This window comes from Rattus rattus, chromosome 9 (assembly GCF_011064425.1).
Source record: "Rattus rattus isolate New Zealand chromosome 9, Rrattus_CSIRO_v1, whole genome shotgun sequence".
In the NCBI taxonomy this organism is placed as follows: domain Eukaryota; kingdom Metazoa; phylum Chordata; class Mammalia; order Rodentia; family Muridae; genus Rattus; species Rattus rattus.
Window position 1 is genome coordinate 93,215,854 of NC_046162.1, and position 17,305 is coordinate 93,233,158.

General features: G+C 51.0%; 1 protein-coding gene across 5 annotated transcripts in view; it reads right to left on the reverse strand.

The window, feature by feature from the left end:
* Rap1gap2 (RAP1 GTPase activating protein 2) overlaps positions 1-17,305 on the reverse strand; it is a 220,105-nt gene that overhangs the window by 90,843 nt on the left and 111,957 nt on the right. For all 5 annotated transcript variants that reach the window (XM_032913633.1, XM_032913632.1, XM_032913634.1 and 2 more), the window contains one exon: positions 8,983-9,067. In XM_032913633.1, coding sequence (XP_032769524.1) covers positions 8,983-9,067 — 85 coding nt within the window. The remainder of the gene's footprint in view (positions 1-8,982; positions 9,068-17,305) is intronic.

Below are 17,305 nucleotides of genomic sequence, written 5' to 3' on the forward strand. Positions count from 1 at the left end.
AACATAGGCTTGTTTCAACAAGCTACAGAAAAGGGACTGGCCTTGGGAAATTCTTGGTGGGTACCAAAAGATGAGAAAATATGCTCCAAGGCCAATCTCAGAGCTCCCCACAGTCCTGAACAAGCCAAGTCTCAGTAGGATCCCCTTCCACAGGCCTCTATGAGGAAGACAGCCTTGCAGGCCCTTCCTGTCCCCACAGAAACTACCGGGAGTGTAACTCCCGCTTACATCAGAGTAGCCTTCTGAAAATTCAAGAGTCCAGTCCCAGGCTTCCAGAACACCACTCCTCCAGGCCTGCCTGGTAAGCTAAAATCTCTTACTTTTATCCTATTCCAAGCATCCCGTGGATATCTGAACCTAGCAGGTACAATTTATGTCTGAGACAGAAGCTCCCACAGTATCGGCTCCTCTGATGTGGATGTCTGACAAGGCAGAGGACAGGAAGTCCTTCGAAGAAACATAGTAGCAACAGAAGAAAAGAGGTTTGAATCCTTTCCTAACCACAGCCCTAACTTTAACCTTAGCCCTAAACTCTGCTATCTTAGGAACAAAGTATCATCTTGCAGAAAGTTTTTTTTTCCTGAGGGACAATACTGACACTGAAGCAGCACAAGCCACACATGTCTGTTCTGAATGAAAACGTCAACTAATGACAAGCTCCTGACCAGCATCCACCACGTGGGAACTCTTCCTGTCCCTACTTTACAAATGAGGAAGGTAAGGCTCAGAAAAATTCACATAGCTAAGAAGCCCCTTCATCCCTGGCAGACTGGCTCCAGAAATTGTGACATTTACTACTTTGTAAGTCTGACAAGTTTTAAGAAGCCCCTTAGAGACCAGGTCATGGGGACTGTATTGGTGTCCACACCAGTAGGAGATTATGGGACCAGTGTGAAGGTTTGGAAAGGGGGCAGGGCTGCAGAATCAAAAGAGAGCCAGTAAAGAGGTCCCCAAAGAGACAATTCAGGGAGCCCCACTGTTCTGTCCCACCCACTCAGAGGAGAAAGGGCTCAAGGTCCTGGAAGCCTAGAAACCTCAGGAAAAGTCTGCAACTGTCTCTGTACTAGGGGGTTCTTTTTGGTCTTGGTTTTGGTTTTGCTTTGGTTTTTTGTCAGCTTAAAACTGCAGTCATTCAGAAAGAGAACCTCAACTGAGAAAATGCCCCCACCAGACTGCTTATCGATGATTGATGAGAGAGGGCCCTGCTCACTGTAGCTTGTGCCACCCCTCAGCTAGTGGTCCTGGGTGCTATAAGGAAGCAGGCTGAGCAAGCCACGAGAAGCGAGCTGGTAAACAGCAGCCTTCATGGCCTCTGCATCAGCTCCCGCCTCCTGTCCCTGTACTATGTGAGGTTCTGCCCTGACTTCCCTCAGTGAGAGACTGATATGGAAATGTAAGAAGAAAACCCTTTCCTCCCCAGGTAGCTTTGGGTTGTGGTGTTTAATCACAGCTATAAACCGCCCCAGACAGCTTTTATTCATGATTTCTAAAAAGCAGGACTCCTTTATGGGGCCACCTATCAGAAGACCGAGGGTCCAGAGGTAATGGAAACAGGCAAAGCTTATCCAAGCTAGGTCTGGGTTCTCTAAAGAGAAGCGATGCTGGTCTATTCCTCAGGTACAAGAACATCATTGTCATTGTCCTCGATCACCATCATAGGAGCCTGTGACAGAGCACAGCTATGTCATGGATTACATCATGGCTGCCATTGAGCTCCTATGGGTGTGTTGTCCCCATCACTGAGGGGAAGAGATGAGAGTCCGGGTGCCTACACTGTTGCTGAGAAGATCCTCTAGCCTGTGGGGTAGTGGCTAGGACAGTGTAGGGTAATGGTTAGAACACTGGCTCTGGCACACGCCTCAGGCTTGCCACTAAGCAGCTGCAGGAACCTTTAGCAAAGCTTTAGCCAAGCTCCTTCAGGAAGAGGATCCAAAAGTGATTCCTGTCAAATGCCAGCTCCAAATGACTATCAGGAGCTTTCCACAGAGCTTGGTGAGACAGGATTCTGGCCATGGGGAAGCTCTCGGGAAAGCACACTACGATCACTGCCTACTATATAAACAGGGAAGAAGGAGGAGTCGTGTTTTTAGCCCCTCAGCTAGAGAGGCGCCGCGGCTGGCAGAGATGCTGTGCAGTGCACGGGAGAACATCTATGGTCAGCGGCTTCCTGACTAGGACGTCCAAGCAATGCAATGGAGGGAGAACTCCTCTCCACAGATGACGGAACACTGGACGCCTACACGAGGATAAATGGACAGGGCCCTGACAGCAAACCACACACAGAGGAAGTAGTAGACACTGATCTGTGTTGAGCTCAGCATCATCAGGCCTTAGAAAAACACAAATTAAACACGGTGAGCTGCCAAGCACACACGCACACTGGGGTGTACATTACTGAAACGCTAAAAGTTGGCGATGGTCGATGATGGTAAAACTTCAGAGCAGCCAGGACCTAATGGCACTGCCGGTGACATGCACAACTGTGCAAGCACGGATAGTCTGTCGGTTTCTAGTGATGCTTGAGACTCAGGGCGGAGGCTGGAGCTCAGAGGTGAAACACTTGCCTAGCATGCACAAGTACAGCAAGAAAAACTAATGATAGTAAAATAAAGATTTTTACCAGGCCAGGCATGGCAGCGTGTGCCTGTGACTTCGGCACTCAAGAGACTAAGGGAGTAAGATTATTTACAAGTTTAAGGCCAGACTAGTCTACAGAATGAGACTCAGGCCTCCTAAAGAGAAACAACACAAAGTCCATTGCTCTTCAATGTAGTGATTCTATGCCTTGATAAGCCAGGAGAAAGGAAGACACAAGTCCAGGCAGAGTATACTACGCAGTCATGGCTTTTGACTATCGGTGCGGCCCAAACCAAAAACAACTCAGTAGTCCCTCAACCGGAACACAAGCAAACCAATTGTGGTGTCTTTATGTGACAGAATATTGCTCAGTGGTAAGGGGAGGTGGAGGGGTGGACTTGGCACCAGGAGCAAAGGAAAGTGATGGACTGGCCATAGGTCCGTGGGACAAGTTGAGGAAGGAGAGTGGTGCGTGGGCAAATAGTCTGGGGGGGGGTAGTCTAGGGGGAGGGGGAGGGGAGCCTCAGCCCAAAGGGCTCCTCAGAAGCTCACTTCCTTCACACAAACAAAGTGTGTACAGCTGCCTCGACCACACTGAGGGAAAGTGGGAGGAGGGATTAGTGGCCCTGGGGACAAAGCCCTGAAGGACTAACATAGGAACAGACAGTCTGCACCTCTCTCAGGAGAACCCCCAGCCTCCACCATCTTCTCCAAAGGAGAACATATGACCCAGAGTGCCTTAGAGTTTCATGAGGAGGACATGAGAAGCTGAGCAAACGTCACAGACCAGCTACCAGCCTATTCAGGGCTGCAAGGACAACTCTGCCAGTTCAAGTCACAGCCATCTCATGGCCTAGAGAAACCAGCATCTAGAAGATGCCTTGATGGAAGAGAATCTGAGGGTCGACCCTAATTCCTACCCTCCTCAGTACAGGAGGGTCTGGCTACAGCTCCAGCGGGTAGCCCAACCTTGCTTCCTGCAGCCTCTTCCAACTCCCCCTTCATCTCCAGCACCTCCTCCCCTGTAAGAAGCCACTTTTAATCAGTGAGCTTGTCACATGCTGAGCCATCTGGCTTCCTCTGCTAAGTTAAGGTCCCCTGTAGAGGCTCCTTGAGGGTCAAGGACCAGTGTGCTTCTGGGCAATCCCAGGGGAATCCACACAAAGCCAGGTACACTGTGGAGTCTGCTAAATGCCTACTGGTCCCTGTGAACACGAAAACCAAACTCGTGAGGAATAAAACCCTGGCAGCAATCCAGTGCACACCCAGGCAGCCAGCCCCCTACCCCACTCCCATCCTACCCTGCCCATCCTCAGCCTGGGAATTGGGCTCCCGTTTCAGCCCATCTGCTCAGCTTTTTCTCAGCTTCATACGGGGGTAGGCAATCCCCTAGGAAAACAAGCTGCACGGAGGGAGAGGAGGACCAGACTAGACCTATCTATAAAGGAAATGGATCGCCAATCCCTGACCCAAAGGAGCATTCTGTACCCGAGTCACACTACCAAAGGGAACAGGTGAGCCCTTCTCTCGCCAAGCACCTGCTCAGGTGGCAGAAAAATGATTCAAGGGGCTGCAGAGGTGGCTCAAAGAGTAAAATACTTGTCGTGCAAGCACACAGACTTGAATTCAGTCCCCAGAACACATTAAAAAGCCAAAAAAAAAAAAAAAAAAGCCAAGCCTGGAGCCAACGGATATGGCTCAGCAGGTGAAGGCACTTGCTGCCAAACCTAATGACTTGAATTCAATCTGAGACGCAAATGATGGAATGAGAAAATCGGCTCCTACAAGTTGCTCTCTGACCTCCATGCTTGGATGTGGTACATGAACACACATACACACTCATGCACATACACATGCACACACGCATGCACACGTGCACACACAATTAAAAAAAAACAAATTTAAAGCCAGTGCAGCAATGTGCACTGTTAACCTCAACTCTGGAGAGACAGAGACAGACACTGGATAAGTATGATACCCTGGGGCCTGGTGGACAGCCAGACTGGCCTACTTGGCACTCTCAGCCATGAGAGACCTCGTCTCAAAAAATATCATGGAAATGAGAAGGAACTTGTAAAGAAAAGAGGCTCAGTGGGCATGCAAGGGTGAGGACAAGAAAGGGAGTGTGCTTATCAAATATCGTGTGTGTGTGTGTGTGTCTGTGTGTCTGTGTGTCTGTGTGTGCATATGAAACTATCAAGGCATAAAAAGTTCAAATAAAAATATGATTGTCTGATATCACCCTAGAAACAGAAACAAAAACAGGGAGCCAAGGAAAGATCTCCTAATTATAGGGGGTGGGGAGTGAGGAACAAGCTGGAGAGATGACTCAGTGGTTTAGAGCACTGACTGCCCTTCCAAAGGACCTGAGTTCATTTCCCAGTACCTATATGGCTACTCACAACCATCAATAAGTCCATTTCCAAGTGAGTAGGGCACCCTCTTCTGGCCTTCACAAGCACTACACACACAAAACACACAGGTAAAACACCTATACACATTTAAACTATTTTTAAAGATTGATTGATTGATTGATTGATTGATTGATTGATTGAAAGTACACTGTAGCTATCTTCAGACACACCAGAAGAGGGCATCAGATCCCATTACAGATGGTTGTGAGCCACCATGTGGTTGCTGGGATTTGAACTCAGGACCTCTGGAAGAGCAGTCAGTGCTCTTAACCGCTGAGCTATCTCTCCAGCCCACTATACATATTCAATAAAAGAAAAGAAATTTTAAAAGGAAGGGGAGACTCAGACAATGGCCCAGACCACACCCCTTCAACCCGGAAGTCTCAAGCTGTCCCCAACAATTTAACCACCCTAAGCCAGAGGTCATGAGCCCCAAAGACCAAGGAAGAGTCACCCCAGTAGCTCAGTGTCAGACAGGATGACCAAACAGGCAAGGAGCGGCAGCACTGATGGCTGAGCAGAGCCGTGGGCTCCATCTGTGCTGAGCAAGTTGGTGCGCTGTGCACACTGTGGTCTTCAATCCCTGGAAAGCAGTCACCTTCATACAATGGTGACATTTCCTAGCCGTAGAGTCAAACCTAGCCACAAAACCAACCATGACAGACACTGAGAGACAAGATAGAACAGACCCCACACACAGGATCTCCAACCAGAATCTTAAGGGCAGGGCCAGTTCCCTCAGCTCCTAGGTCTAACCCTGCCTCTGGAGTCTGAACACAAAAGTCATAGGCAGGGGATTTCCTGAGCTGGGTTCAAAGCGTTTTCTTTAAGAGACAGAGTCTGGAGCTGGGGATGCCTTCTGATCCTAAGGCCCGAGTTCACCAAGGATGGTCGAGGGTCTTCCTAAGGCCCCTGACACGCCTATACCCCTCCCCTTCTCTCCTTTCCGTAGTCTCCCAGGGACTGTGTACTCCTCTGACTCAGGGTCTCCACTCCTCAGCACTGCCATCTGCTGTCACCTCACCTCTCCAGAACAGGTCTCAGTCATAACTCAGCAAACACCAGGCCTCTCTGCTCCGTGCTCCTCTGTGCAGTCCACACCATATTTGGCCTCTCCCAGCAGCTGGCCCAGCTGTTCATCCCTCACTGTGAGGTGACTGCCCTTTCCCTCTGTGACTATGCCCGCTTCTTCCACAGTACCAGCCTAAGGAGCTCTGCTCTTCCCACTCCACCTCATCCCTAGACAGCTGCCTTCCCAGGACAACACCCCATGAACAACCTGACCGTTCTCCTCCCTGCAGGGCTACCCCACCTCAGAAAATGCTTGCACCAAGTTACGTTGCCCCAGACCTTGAGACAATTCTTGCCTCCTCTCTTCAAATCACGTTGTCTCATCAACCTACCACCTGGGAACACTGAGTTCCATTTCCAAGTACGCCTGCTGGTGCCCTGGGCAAGACCACATGCTCTTCCCTGGTACTCCGACAGTGCCATCTGGGGCATCTGCTGATTCCCACTCTGCTCTAGTTTGCACATCCTTCTCGCAGCCATTAGGGCAAATGCTCACAGTCCCCAACATAGCCAGGGGTGGGGGACACCTGTGATCTCAGTACTCAGGAGGCCAAAGCAGAGAGATTAAGAGTCAATGTTACATGGTAAGACCTTGTCTAAAACAAAACAAAACAAAACAAAACAAACAACAAAACTGCACCCTTCCAGTGCTCTTAACTAGGAAAATTTTTTTAAATCTTTAGCAAGACTTCAGGCCCAGACTCTCCAACCCTAACCCAGGATGGTCCAATGCTTCCGGTCGTTTCCAGTTCCTCTCCTTCCACCTCACCTCTGAGATCCCCAAGTTGTTCTGTGCCTCTGGTCACCAGAGATACTGGTAAGATCCAGATCCCACTGGACAATCTGAAGCAGGGTCTGAGATTGTGTTCCTGAGAAGCTCACAGACACTGAGAGTGCGTCTGGTCCCCTTACCTCACTTGGAAGAGCAAGGGTCGTGAATGCCAATCTCCTCAACTCTCAGGGCTCAGCTGAATAGTATGTCCTCAAAGAAGCCCTGTCAGCCCACGCCACAATCTCCTCAAGTCCCACGACTTTATCCTTCCTGAGTGATAAGGAGCTTCCTCTGAGAATATTCCCAAGCTGCCTCATTCTTGCTGCTCCTTTCCCACTCTGGCTCCGTGGGTGAACAATGAACCCCAGGGGAAAAGAGACCTCAGTATCCAGTCCACCCCTGGGTCACTAAGCGTCCAGCACTGGGCCTGTCGGCTCAGCATTCCCTGTAGTGGGTCCTGTCTACTTTGAGTTCTCCTTACAGAGTGCTTCACTTTTCCTTCTAGGGAAATTCTCTCATTCCTTCTCTCAGTTTCCCTGGTGTAGGTCATGAAACTCAGACCTGTCCAATCACAGCATTCCATTTTCTCTAGCCAATGAGCTTCCTCCCTAGGACTCTGTCAGAACCGCTGGGGGTTAAAAAGCTATTCTTTTTCCACAAGAGCTACTTACTCCATAGGTGCTCTATGGAATCACCATCCGGCCATCGCTGAAGCAGGGCTCCACAAAGAACAAAAACATCACAGAAGAAAGCGGGAGAGAGGTAGACTCGCCCAGATGTAGCCATGCCTGGGAAAGTTCCTAGGCTGAAGTGAGTAGTGTTTCTGTCACACAAGAGTCCTGACTAATGCAATATTCAAATAAACACTGGGTGTTGAATGAATTGAATAGTCATGCGAGTGAAGCCTGCCAAGAGAACTCTCTGACTCTTCCTAGGCTTCCTCATTCTCCCTATAAACTCTTGCTGTCCGTGAGCAGAGGCAATCTTCCCACGACCAACTCTGCAGAGCGAAGGGCTGAAACTCAGACTGGCGGCGTCCTCCTCAGCATTACTTTACGTCAGCCAACCACCCCAGCAGATGGGTCACGTACAACCCCGGGCTATGCTGACAAAAGTGGCCTGGCTTTGGACACCCAGGCATCCCCACCAAGAAAAGAAGAGTTGTACTACTCGTGTACTCTGGCCCACACCCTGCCCATCTCTGAATGCCTGGCCCAATTAGGGCTCTGCTGCCATTGTGGCTCAGTGTGAGGTAGACATATACCATGAGATGATGTTTGCCTTTGGGATGCCATGGGAAAGGGGAGCCACACAGAGCAGCATGGAGGAGAAGCCAAATTGTTTCTTGTGAGTCATCTCAGAACAGAGCCTCAGGCAGGACTAAGATACCAGCAGGCCTTGAGGCCTGTTGACAACTTGGGAGGCAGGAGACTTCCTCAGATCCAGTCTTTACCCCCAAATGTGGAGGAGGACGTTGGAGGTGCACGGCTGATCTAACAGTCCTCCTCGAGGACTAGCCTCGGACAGGGTGATCATCCCATGGAAACTGAGGGGGAGACTGAAGGCAGAAAGGCATGGGAAGAGAGCACAATCCCCTTTCTAAGAAGTGGGGGAGGTCCTAGGCATGGAATTAAAGATGGGGTTCTCTCCAAAAGAGGTTTCTTTCTGACTGAAGCCTCAGAACAATTCTCTCACAGAGACTGAAGCAACAGGCAACGTTCCCACAGAGACCAGGGTAACAAAGCCAGCCTGGAGGGGCTGATTAAATGTCATCCAAGTCCTAAGGGGGTCTACTTAGTCCCTGCCTGTCTTGGATGGCAGCCCCTTTAAACACCCAGCTTCCTTCCTCCAATGTGGACTCCTTGTTCTCGGTCCCATCATTCCACACGGCTTCTCACTAACCTAAGCGTCCTGCCGATCCCCCTGCCACCTGCCTGTTCTCCACCACCCCTTGGCACAGACACGAAGGTCTCAGTCATACTTTCCCCTCACTCCACCAGACTTAACAGGACACTGACTCCTGAAGTGTTGGACCCTCCATGGGCACCACTAGAACGGAAGCAGCGGGACCGGAAGCTAAAACAACAGCGAGACTTCACAATGCTCCCAGCATCCCTTCCTCCCACCTCTTGACTTTGAGCCTCTTACCTTCATGGTTGGAGGAGCAGTGAGAGGAGGGGACAGTGGCCGATCTGGGAGGGTCACATCCGAGCTGTTGGCCAGCTCCTGCTTCCTGCAAAGAGACCAAAGGATACAGAAGCTGTGAGCAAGGGCCTTCATGAGCCTTCCCTCTGTGATCTAAGGAGTGGCTGAGCTTGAAGACTCAGAAAGACACAGGAAACTAGAGTTGACTACATCTCTCCACTGGGATATGCTAACACCAAAAGCAGTGCAGTGCAAGGCCCTGGTCCACAGCATCCCCGAAGGACGTGTAAGTTCCCAGGTGCATGCCAGACTCTCCAAGGGCAAAACCCAAAACTCTGTTTTACCCAGATTCCCACAGGATTCTCATGTATCCAAAGTCTCAGAACCACTCGTTCTAAAAGACACGGGACTAGGGTCAGAGGGAGGCAGGGAAAGGGGTCACCACGTGGGATCCCTTATCTTTCCCATGGGTGTCTTTGTTGTCTTGGACACACACACACACACACACACACACACACACACACACACACCCCACAAGGCTGGCATAGACCCACCCTTGGGAGGATAGGGCTGCCTGCTGTAAGAGCTGCAGGTAAAACTTATTTTAGTCTATGTAGGGTAGGGCCAGGTTTGAGGCAGCTAAACAGAGTTGTGTTGCCATGGAAACGCTGCTCTCACACACTCCCCACTTCCCATCTGGCCCTTGCTGGTGACCAGGGAGAGCTTGTTTGCTGTCCCATCACCAACCAGACTGCTTAGGTTGGAAGAAACTTCCACAGCAAGTTATGCAACAGGACCATCTGGGCAGAAATGGGGGATTCCCCCAGTGGCCCAGGCACTCTGATGTGCCCTGGAGGGGAAGAATGGAAAGTCAAGGCAATAGTACTGAGAACTGACAGATCACAACTGAACTGTCCCGAGCTTCACAAGGGCCCCATCCTGAAGCGCCCAACAGTCAGCCCATTACCCTGCGTTAAATGACCAAGACCCACCATTCCCCAGTGGAGAGAATACTCACTCTACTTCTTCCCAGTCTATGTCCTATAGTGACAGCCCCAATCCAGGCCGCTTCATGAAGGAAACCCACATTCCCTAGAACCATGCTTCCTACCTTTCCAAAGAGAAATCCCAGCCCTGGAGCCTGGAGCCCAGATAGTCTTATACCGGCTGCCCAAGACCACAGGCTAGTACAGTCTAACACCACTTGGGAAACCAGGCTAGAAACAGGGCCATACTGTCGAGCACAGAGCCCCTTGCCGCCCTTGCAGCCGGCCACCCACTCTGTCCTCTAAGCAGTCAGACAGGGAGGCTGGTGAACATCTGGCTTGGCGCAGAAGCCACATGATTCCACTAACCTGCACCCTGGCCAGCTCCCCTTCTCCCCTCCATCTGCCTCTGTCCTTACTTCTTCCTGCACCTTGGTAACAGGACTTAGGATAGCTGGAGACTGTTAGTGGTCCAAGAACCAGACAGGACAAGATTCACACACACACAAACACACACACACACACACACACACACACACACGCACGCACGCACACACACACACAAGTGCAGCGGCTTTGTGTGCCTCTGGACACAAGCTACCAACCTCACTTTCCATACATCAACTCAGCTGTGGCTACTACTATGCCCTCACCTGCCGCCCATCAAAGCTGGTCCAGCACAGCCTCTGCCCTCTGCCCTCTGCCTTCTGCCCTCTGCCCTCTGCCCTCTGCCTTCTGCCCTCTGCCCTCTGCCCTCTGCTCTGCCCTCTGCCTCTGCCCTCACCCTCTGCCCTCTGCCCTCTGCCCTCTGCCCTCTGCCCTCTGCCCTCTGCCCTCTGCCCTCTGCCCTCTGCCTTCTCCCTCTTCAAATCAGCCCTTTTTCAAACAGTCACTGCTTCTCTTGATGAGCCCATCCCCAGAAAGCCAGAAAGAGGAAGAGGGAAGGTTGATTAAGAATGGAAAATAGCACCCTCATGTACCCTAAGGCAAAGATAAGGGCACCTCCTTTGGGAGCTGGGAAGCTGGCAGAGAACAGAGAAGAGAAGGGGTAAATCTTCCACAGGAGAAGACAGGTTGCTCTGGGCTCAATTGAGAACTTCCATCCATGCCTCTGGAGATGATTTATGGAGATGACTTATGACCGTAACTGACAGCAGTCCTGGATTTCCAGGATGATGTCCTGAGACTTTCACATCACTCACTGACGGACAGGATAAACAGCCATGCTATCTAGTTCCATGTCCACACCCATGAGGCCAGAGTAAATGCAATTACTGTCCCAGGTCTAGGAATCCCCAGCCTGTTCCCATGTACCAGCCTGCTTCCCCTGGATACTGGATGCTGGATGAGCAGCCGGGACCAGGGGATGATGAGGACCACACAAGGTAGCTTCCAATCAGAAGGATTTCCCAAGTGATAGTGGGGCAGGAGGGAACACTCATAGCCAACAGGTTCTTTTCTAACTCCCAAGGTGGGTCTAGGAGTCCAGAGGGGATGGGAGATGGACACAGGATGGCTACTGTGCTGCAAAAGACTCAGGGTACACGTGGGCCTTTAGCCATACGTTAGAACCCGCCTTCCCTTGGTATATAGATAACATCAAGTATACCTAGAATAGAGGCACACTCCCCGTTCCTCTCAGCACACTCTTGCTTCCATCCCTACCTCCTGTTTAAGAGCTAAATGGCTGTTGTTGGTTAAAGGGTGTCCCCTCCAAAGAGCATGTTGACATCTCCACCTGCAGCACCTATGACTAGGGCCTTATCTGACATTAGAGCCTCTGCAGATGGAGGTGAAGCCGAGGCTGTGAGCTAGGCCTGCAACATGCCCAGTGCCCGTGTGAGAAGAGAAGGCACTGTAAGCTTGCAGTCCTACCTCACGTGGTGCATGATGGACTTAGATGGAAGAGGGAGGTGGTTGCAAACAGAGGGACGCTAAGCATCACGCCGTACGCCAGCAAACTGAAGAGATAGGACCCTTCCCTGGGGCCATCAGACCACTGTGTTCCTACTGGCATCTTACTGGATGTCAGAAAACTGAGGAAAGAAATGTGTGTTGCCTCAAGCCAGCTCTCGTACAATACACAAGTTCTCACATCTACCCTTGTGACTGAAAGGCCAGAATGAAGAAGGTGAACCACCAGCTCCTACCTCAACCCGGCACCCTACTCTGATCAGCTGAACCTCACCTTGTCCTGCCCTAACCCTCATGACAATGACATTTACATGTGAGCCAATGCCACTCCCCCCACCAGGACACCAGGGCCAGACCCGGTCACCAGCTGACATAAAGATAAGGTGAGAGCTGCATGCTCAGTGGAGTTCCTGTTCTTTCTCTCTCACTCAGCAAACACATCATACATGAGCAGGTGAAACTGATGTGATTCTACCAGGGACAACCTTGACCACTCTCATTTGTTAGAAGCGAAAGGTAAATGATTACCAGAAGTAATGAGTCTCTTGTGAGCCGCGGTGTCGTGAACCTGAGATTGGAAACTGCCCTCCCACTAGTCCAGGCAAACAGGAACACATGCTGTAAAGACACATGGCCCCGTATTTACCCAGGGGCCCTTGGAAACACAAAGGAAGGTGCCGATGATAAGGACAGGTGGTGGGGAGGAGGGGGAAGAGGAAGATGGCGAGAAGGCAAGGGGGGGCATTTTACTCTCAGATGAAATACAGAAGCGTTCGAGCACTGAATGGGCAGGTCGCCCAGGGTTCCTGGAGTTGCAGCCCCACTCAGCATCTTGGCTACTGCACAGCCAAGAGAGCTAATGGTCTCCACTGGGAGATCCCAGGGCAGAGAGGAGAGTGCTGGGTGGCCAGAAGAGCCCCAACATGGCTTCAGAAAAATGCAATCTCAACAAAAGGGGCCTGGTGTAGAAGTTGGGCAGTGTCCTTGGGAGGTCCCTGCGACACCATCTCAGCATCCAGAGTCCCATGTCTCTACCCTCAAAAGGCTGTGACCCAGGCCCCTTGCCAACAGCGCAATGTCTTTTGCACATTTGCAGAGAATGCCCTACAGTTAGAATCGAGTGATTCCTGGATTCAGGTTTGGCTCCTCCTCCTACTTTGTCATGTGACCTCAGCTCTTTGCCTCAACGCAAATGTAGGAGTAGTGATGTTCTGAAGGATTAAAAGCAATAGTATGGAATAAAACTATTAAGTTCTGTACAAATAGGGACTAAGGCAATGACATCATTGCCAATAAGATTCATAAAATGGTGGTCTGGGACCCGCAGGATGGCTCAGTGGGCAAAGTCACAAAGCCTGATGACCTGGGTTCAACTTCCAACCCCACATGGTAGAAGGGAAGACCCAACCCCCACAAGTTGCCTTCTGGCTTCCACCTGCAAACCACGGCATGAAGGTATACCAATGCACACATGCACATACAGAGACATGTGCACAGGTGTGCACTTAATGAAAAAAAACCAAGATAACGATCAGTAAACAAAAAAAGCGGTGATCTCTCTCCGAATGCTGAGAGAGAAACAAGAACCTAGGCTGTTTAAATGTCTGGGAAAACACTTCATCATCTCAAATACAGCCACAGTCCTTGCCCCCGGAGATTTGCTCTCAGGATCATAACCACCCACTGGTTAATAATCAACAACGGGAAAATACCCACCTAGTAACAGATGGCTCCGGGGCCAGGTGCAAGGCCTCCCTCCGGCACAGCGTTCTCACAAACCTTCAGCTCCTGCCACCCTGGCTCCCCAGCCACCCCAGGGGCACTTACACTTGCTTTCCAAATTAGCCAAACTAGGGGGATACAGACAGCTGTATGCACTGAATAGCTTCTCAAGAAAAGCAAACGAAAAGGGATACAAAGCATGAGTCACGGGAGCAAAGGGTGGAAATGACCCAAATGTCCCAGCTGACAAATGGATAGACCAGACATAAGACATAAGTGGGCTATAAAATGGAATATTGTTTCACCACAAACAGGAGTGATGCATGGATTACTCCGTCATATGGTGAACCTTGAAAGCATAATGCTAAATGAAAACAGCCGGTCGCCGAGGGACACATATGACATCAGTGGTTCTCAACCTGTGGGTCATGACCCTTTCACAGGGGTCGCCTAAGACCATAGGAAAACACATTTACATTACCATTCACAACAGTAGCAAACTTATAGTTATGAAACAGCAATGAAATAATTTTATGGCTGGGGCCACCACGATGTGAGGAACTGTATTAGAGGGCCACAGCATTAGGAAGGTTGAGAAGCACTGCACCAGATGGTTCTGTTTCCATGAGAAGTCCAGAACCAGCGAATACAAAGCCAGAATGCAGATCAGTAGCTGCCAAGATCTTGAAGGAGGAGGCAAAGGGAACACGGCTGATGGGTGGCTAAAACGTTCTAGAGCTAGACTGCCATGATGGTTGTACAACCCTGGGCATGTACTGAAGCCCGGAGAATGCCACATACTTTTTAAAGAATGAACTTCGGGGTTGGGGATTTAGCTCAGTGGTAGCGCAAGGCCCTGGGTTCGATCCCCAGCTCCGAAAAAAAGAACCAAAAAAAAAAAAAGAATGAACTTCATGGTATACGAATCATATCTTAATTTCTGGAAAAGGAAAGGGGGTGCTGGAAGTTCCTGCTGCTTAACTTCCTCTCCTGCTGCCTTTGATGCCCTGGGCCCCAACTGATGAGAGTGTCCTTGCTTTGCAGCAGAGGCCATGAACACACATGGGGCCGAGTGGGGCTTCCTTGCCACTGCCACTGCTGAAGGGCCCTTTCTGCCCCAAACCCAGCACTCATAAGCACCAGCAGCTCAGTTGTGAGTTAGGGAAAATGTTAAGAGTTCTACCTTTTCACAAGGTCCACCCTACAGAGCCAATTAGACCTGAAACGGTGGTCTAGAAACTAGAACAGAACCAAACACTCCAAGAGAATTCAGCCTGAGGCACAGGGGAGCAGAGGAACCTTGGAAGTAAAGCTGAGCTCTGGCCCTAATGAATGGACTCTCTACTTCCTGGTGTCTTTGTTCCATCCTCTGCAGAGAAGACAGAATGGATGAGTTGACTCTAGACTTCTGTTCCCTCTACAGAACTAGTCTTCACACGAGCAGAGAATCATGTGTCACTGGACAAGCTGAGCGAAGCACAGACAGCAGGACTTGGTAGTGAAGGCTTCATGATCAAAGAAGTCTGCTTTGAAGCTAGGTATGGTGGTGCATGCTTTTAATCCCAGCACTGAGGAGGCAGAGGCAGAGGCAGAGGCAGAGGCAGAGGCAGAGGCAGAGGCAGAGGCAGAGGCAGAGGCAGAGGCAGAGGCAGAGAGGCAGAGGCAGAGAGGCAGAGGCAGAGAGGCAGAGGCAGAGGCAGAGGCAGAGGGCAGAGGCAGAGGCAGAGGCAGAGGCAGAGGCAGAGGCAGAGGCAGAGGCAGAGGCAGAGGCAGAGGGCAGAGGCAGAGGCAGGGCAGAGGCAGAGGCAGAGGCAGGCAGGTCTCTGTGGGGTCCAGGCCCTGGTCTCCAAAACAAGTTCCAGGACAGACAGGACTACACAGAGAAACCCTGTCTCGAGAAACCAAGGGAAAAAGGAGGAGGAAGAGAAAGGGACAGAGAGAGGAGGAAGAGGAAGAGAGGAAGAGGAAGAGGAGGAGGGGGAGGAGGAGGAGGAGCAGCAGCAGCAGCAGCTTACCAGACCACTCAAGGCTTATTCTAGTACCCAGATTTGCTGGGGTGTCTTCATGTCTGAAAATGTCTGTCCATGCTAAGTGAACAAGTTAGAGAGCCAGGCTCCAGCCAGAGAGAGACAGGCAGAACAAGAGCCCTAGTGTGAGTGTCTGAGAGGCCTGAACTTGACTCCCACCATCAATCCTGACTAGCCATGTGGTCAGTTTATTTCTCCTCTCTGCCTGTCAGCTTCTGCATCTGAAGTGGTGTTAGTCTCCCTACCCTGCCATTTTCAGAAAGGCTTGGAAACCCCTCAACACATCGTCTGGGTGTATACAGCAGAAACACAATACATGACCACCGCAGCTTTGGTGGTGACGGCTGTTGTCCCAACCGAAAGAAGTAAGTCTGATGGAGAAGGAGCAGGAAGCTAGTCAGAGAGCAGAGGTGGACAGATATAAAATCTGGGTAACCTAGATGTGGGTGCTCCAAAGTCTAGGATGTGAGAGTCCCCACTGCTGCCTTGGTGAAAGACAGAAAGGGGCACCCAGATGCCACAAGTGTATACAGGGGCTGGGGCACTAACATCTATCCTGCCATGCTGGGGCCAATGTGAAAGGAGGGCAGGATCCCGGCAGAACTGACAGGAATGAGAGGGCACGGTGGAGGAAGCGGGCAGATTCTGCCCCCCGGTACAGGAAGGCACAGGTATTACTCACATATGGACACCCAGCAGGGTTGACCTAGGTGTTCCATCCCATCCTCATGCACAGTCTAAAGTCACCACAGAGATTCAGAGCATAATGCTGAACCCTCGGTGACTTGAATCTCCCCCAAACGCAACCCACCCCACCCCAATTCAATTCCATGGTTCATGGATATGGAGACCAGCAGCACCTGGGAGAAACCCGGGAGATGTTATCCGATAGCCTAATTATAAAGCCAGAGAAAAGCAGATGCCTCTCTCTCTCTTCAGAAGTCAGCTTCAGCTGAGCATGCCAGAAAGGAGCAGCCACGACCCCACGAGACTATGTCAGGAAGGACTACACGTTTATAGACGGACATTCACAAAACACCGACGGAATGGCAGGAGCCGGGTAAAGCAAGAGAAGAAGAGGGAGCTACTGGAGTTTACGGGTTCCCATAAGTGCACCAACAGCAGAGGCCCGTGCCGGGGAGGAGGGGAGACAGGGCTTCACAGGAGATCATTATGTATGCTAGGCATAGACTGTACTAAAACCCACACTCAAGCAGCAAGAGACATCTGCATCTGGGAACCTGGGAAAACTTGCTCAAGGCTAGATGGCTGCAGCATCTCCTCAGATGTGTTGGTTACAGACGGCGCTGCCCTTCCCTGGAGAACCTTGAAGCCCTAAACTAGGACAAGGGTAGGAGAAAAAGCAGCCAGAAGGCACAAGACACAACAGGGCCGATGAACCATGGAGAGACAGCTGTGAGCCTCAGGTCACCCCCAGGGGGGCACCCACATGGGCGAGTCACCACTCCTTGAGAAAATGAGTCTTTGCTGAGCAAGCAACTTTCAGGGCTGACCAAAGCCTGAGAGCTCACCCATGAGCGGGTGGTAACTCTGGGGGGTCCAATGAGAGCCTCAAGACCCAACATGGAAATGAGAGAGGATGGGCTTGCACCCCAGATCTCTGACACCAACTCCACTGATCCTTTCCTTCGCCATGAGTATCACTACAGGGTGTGA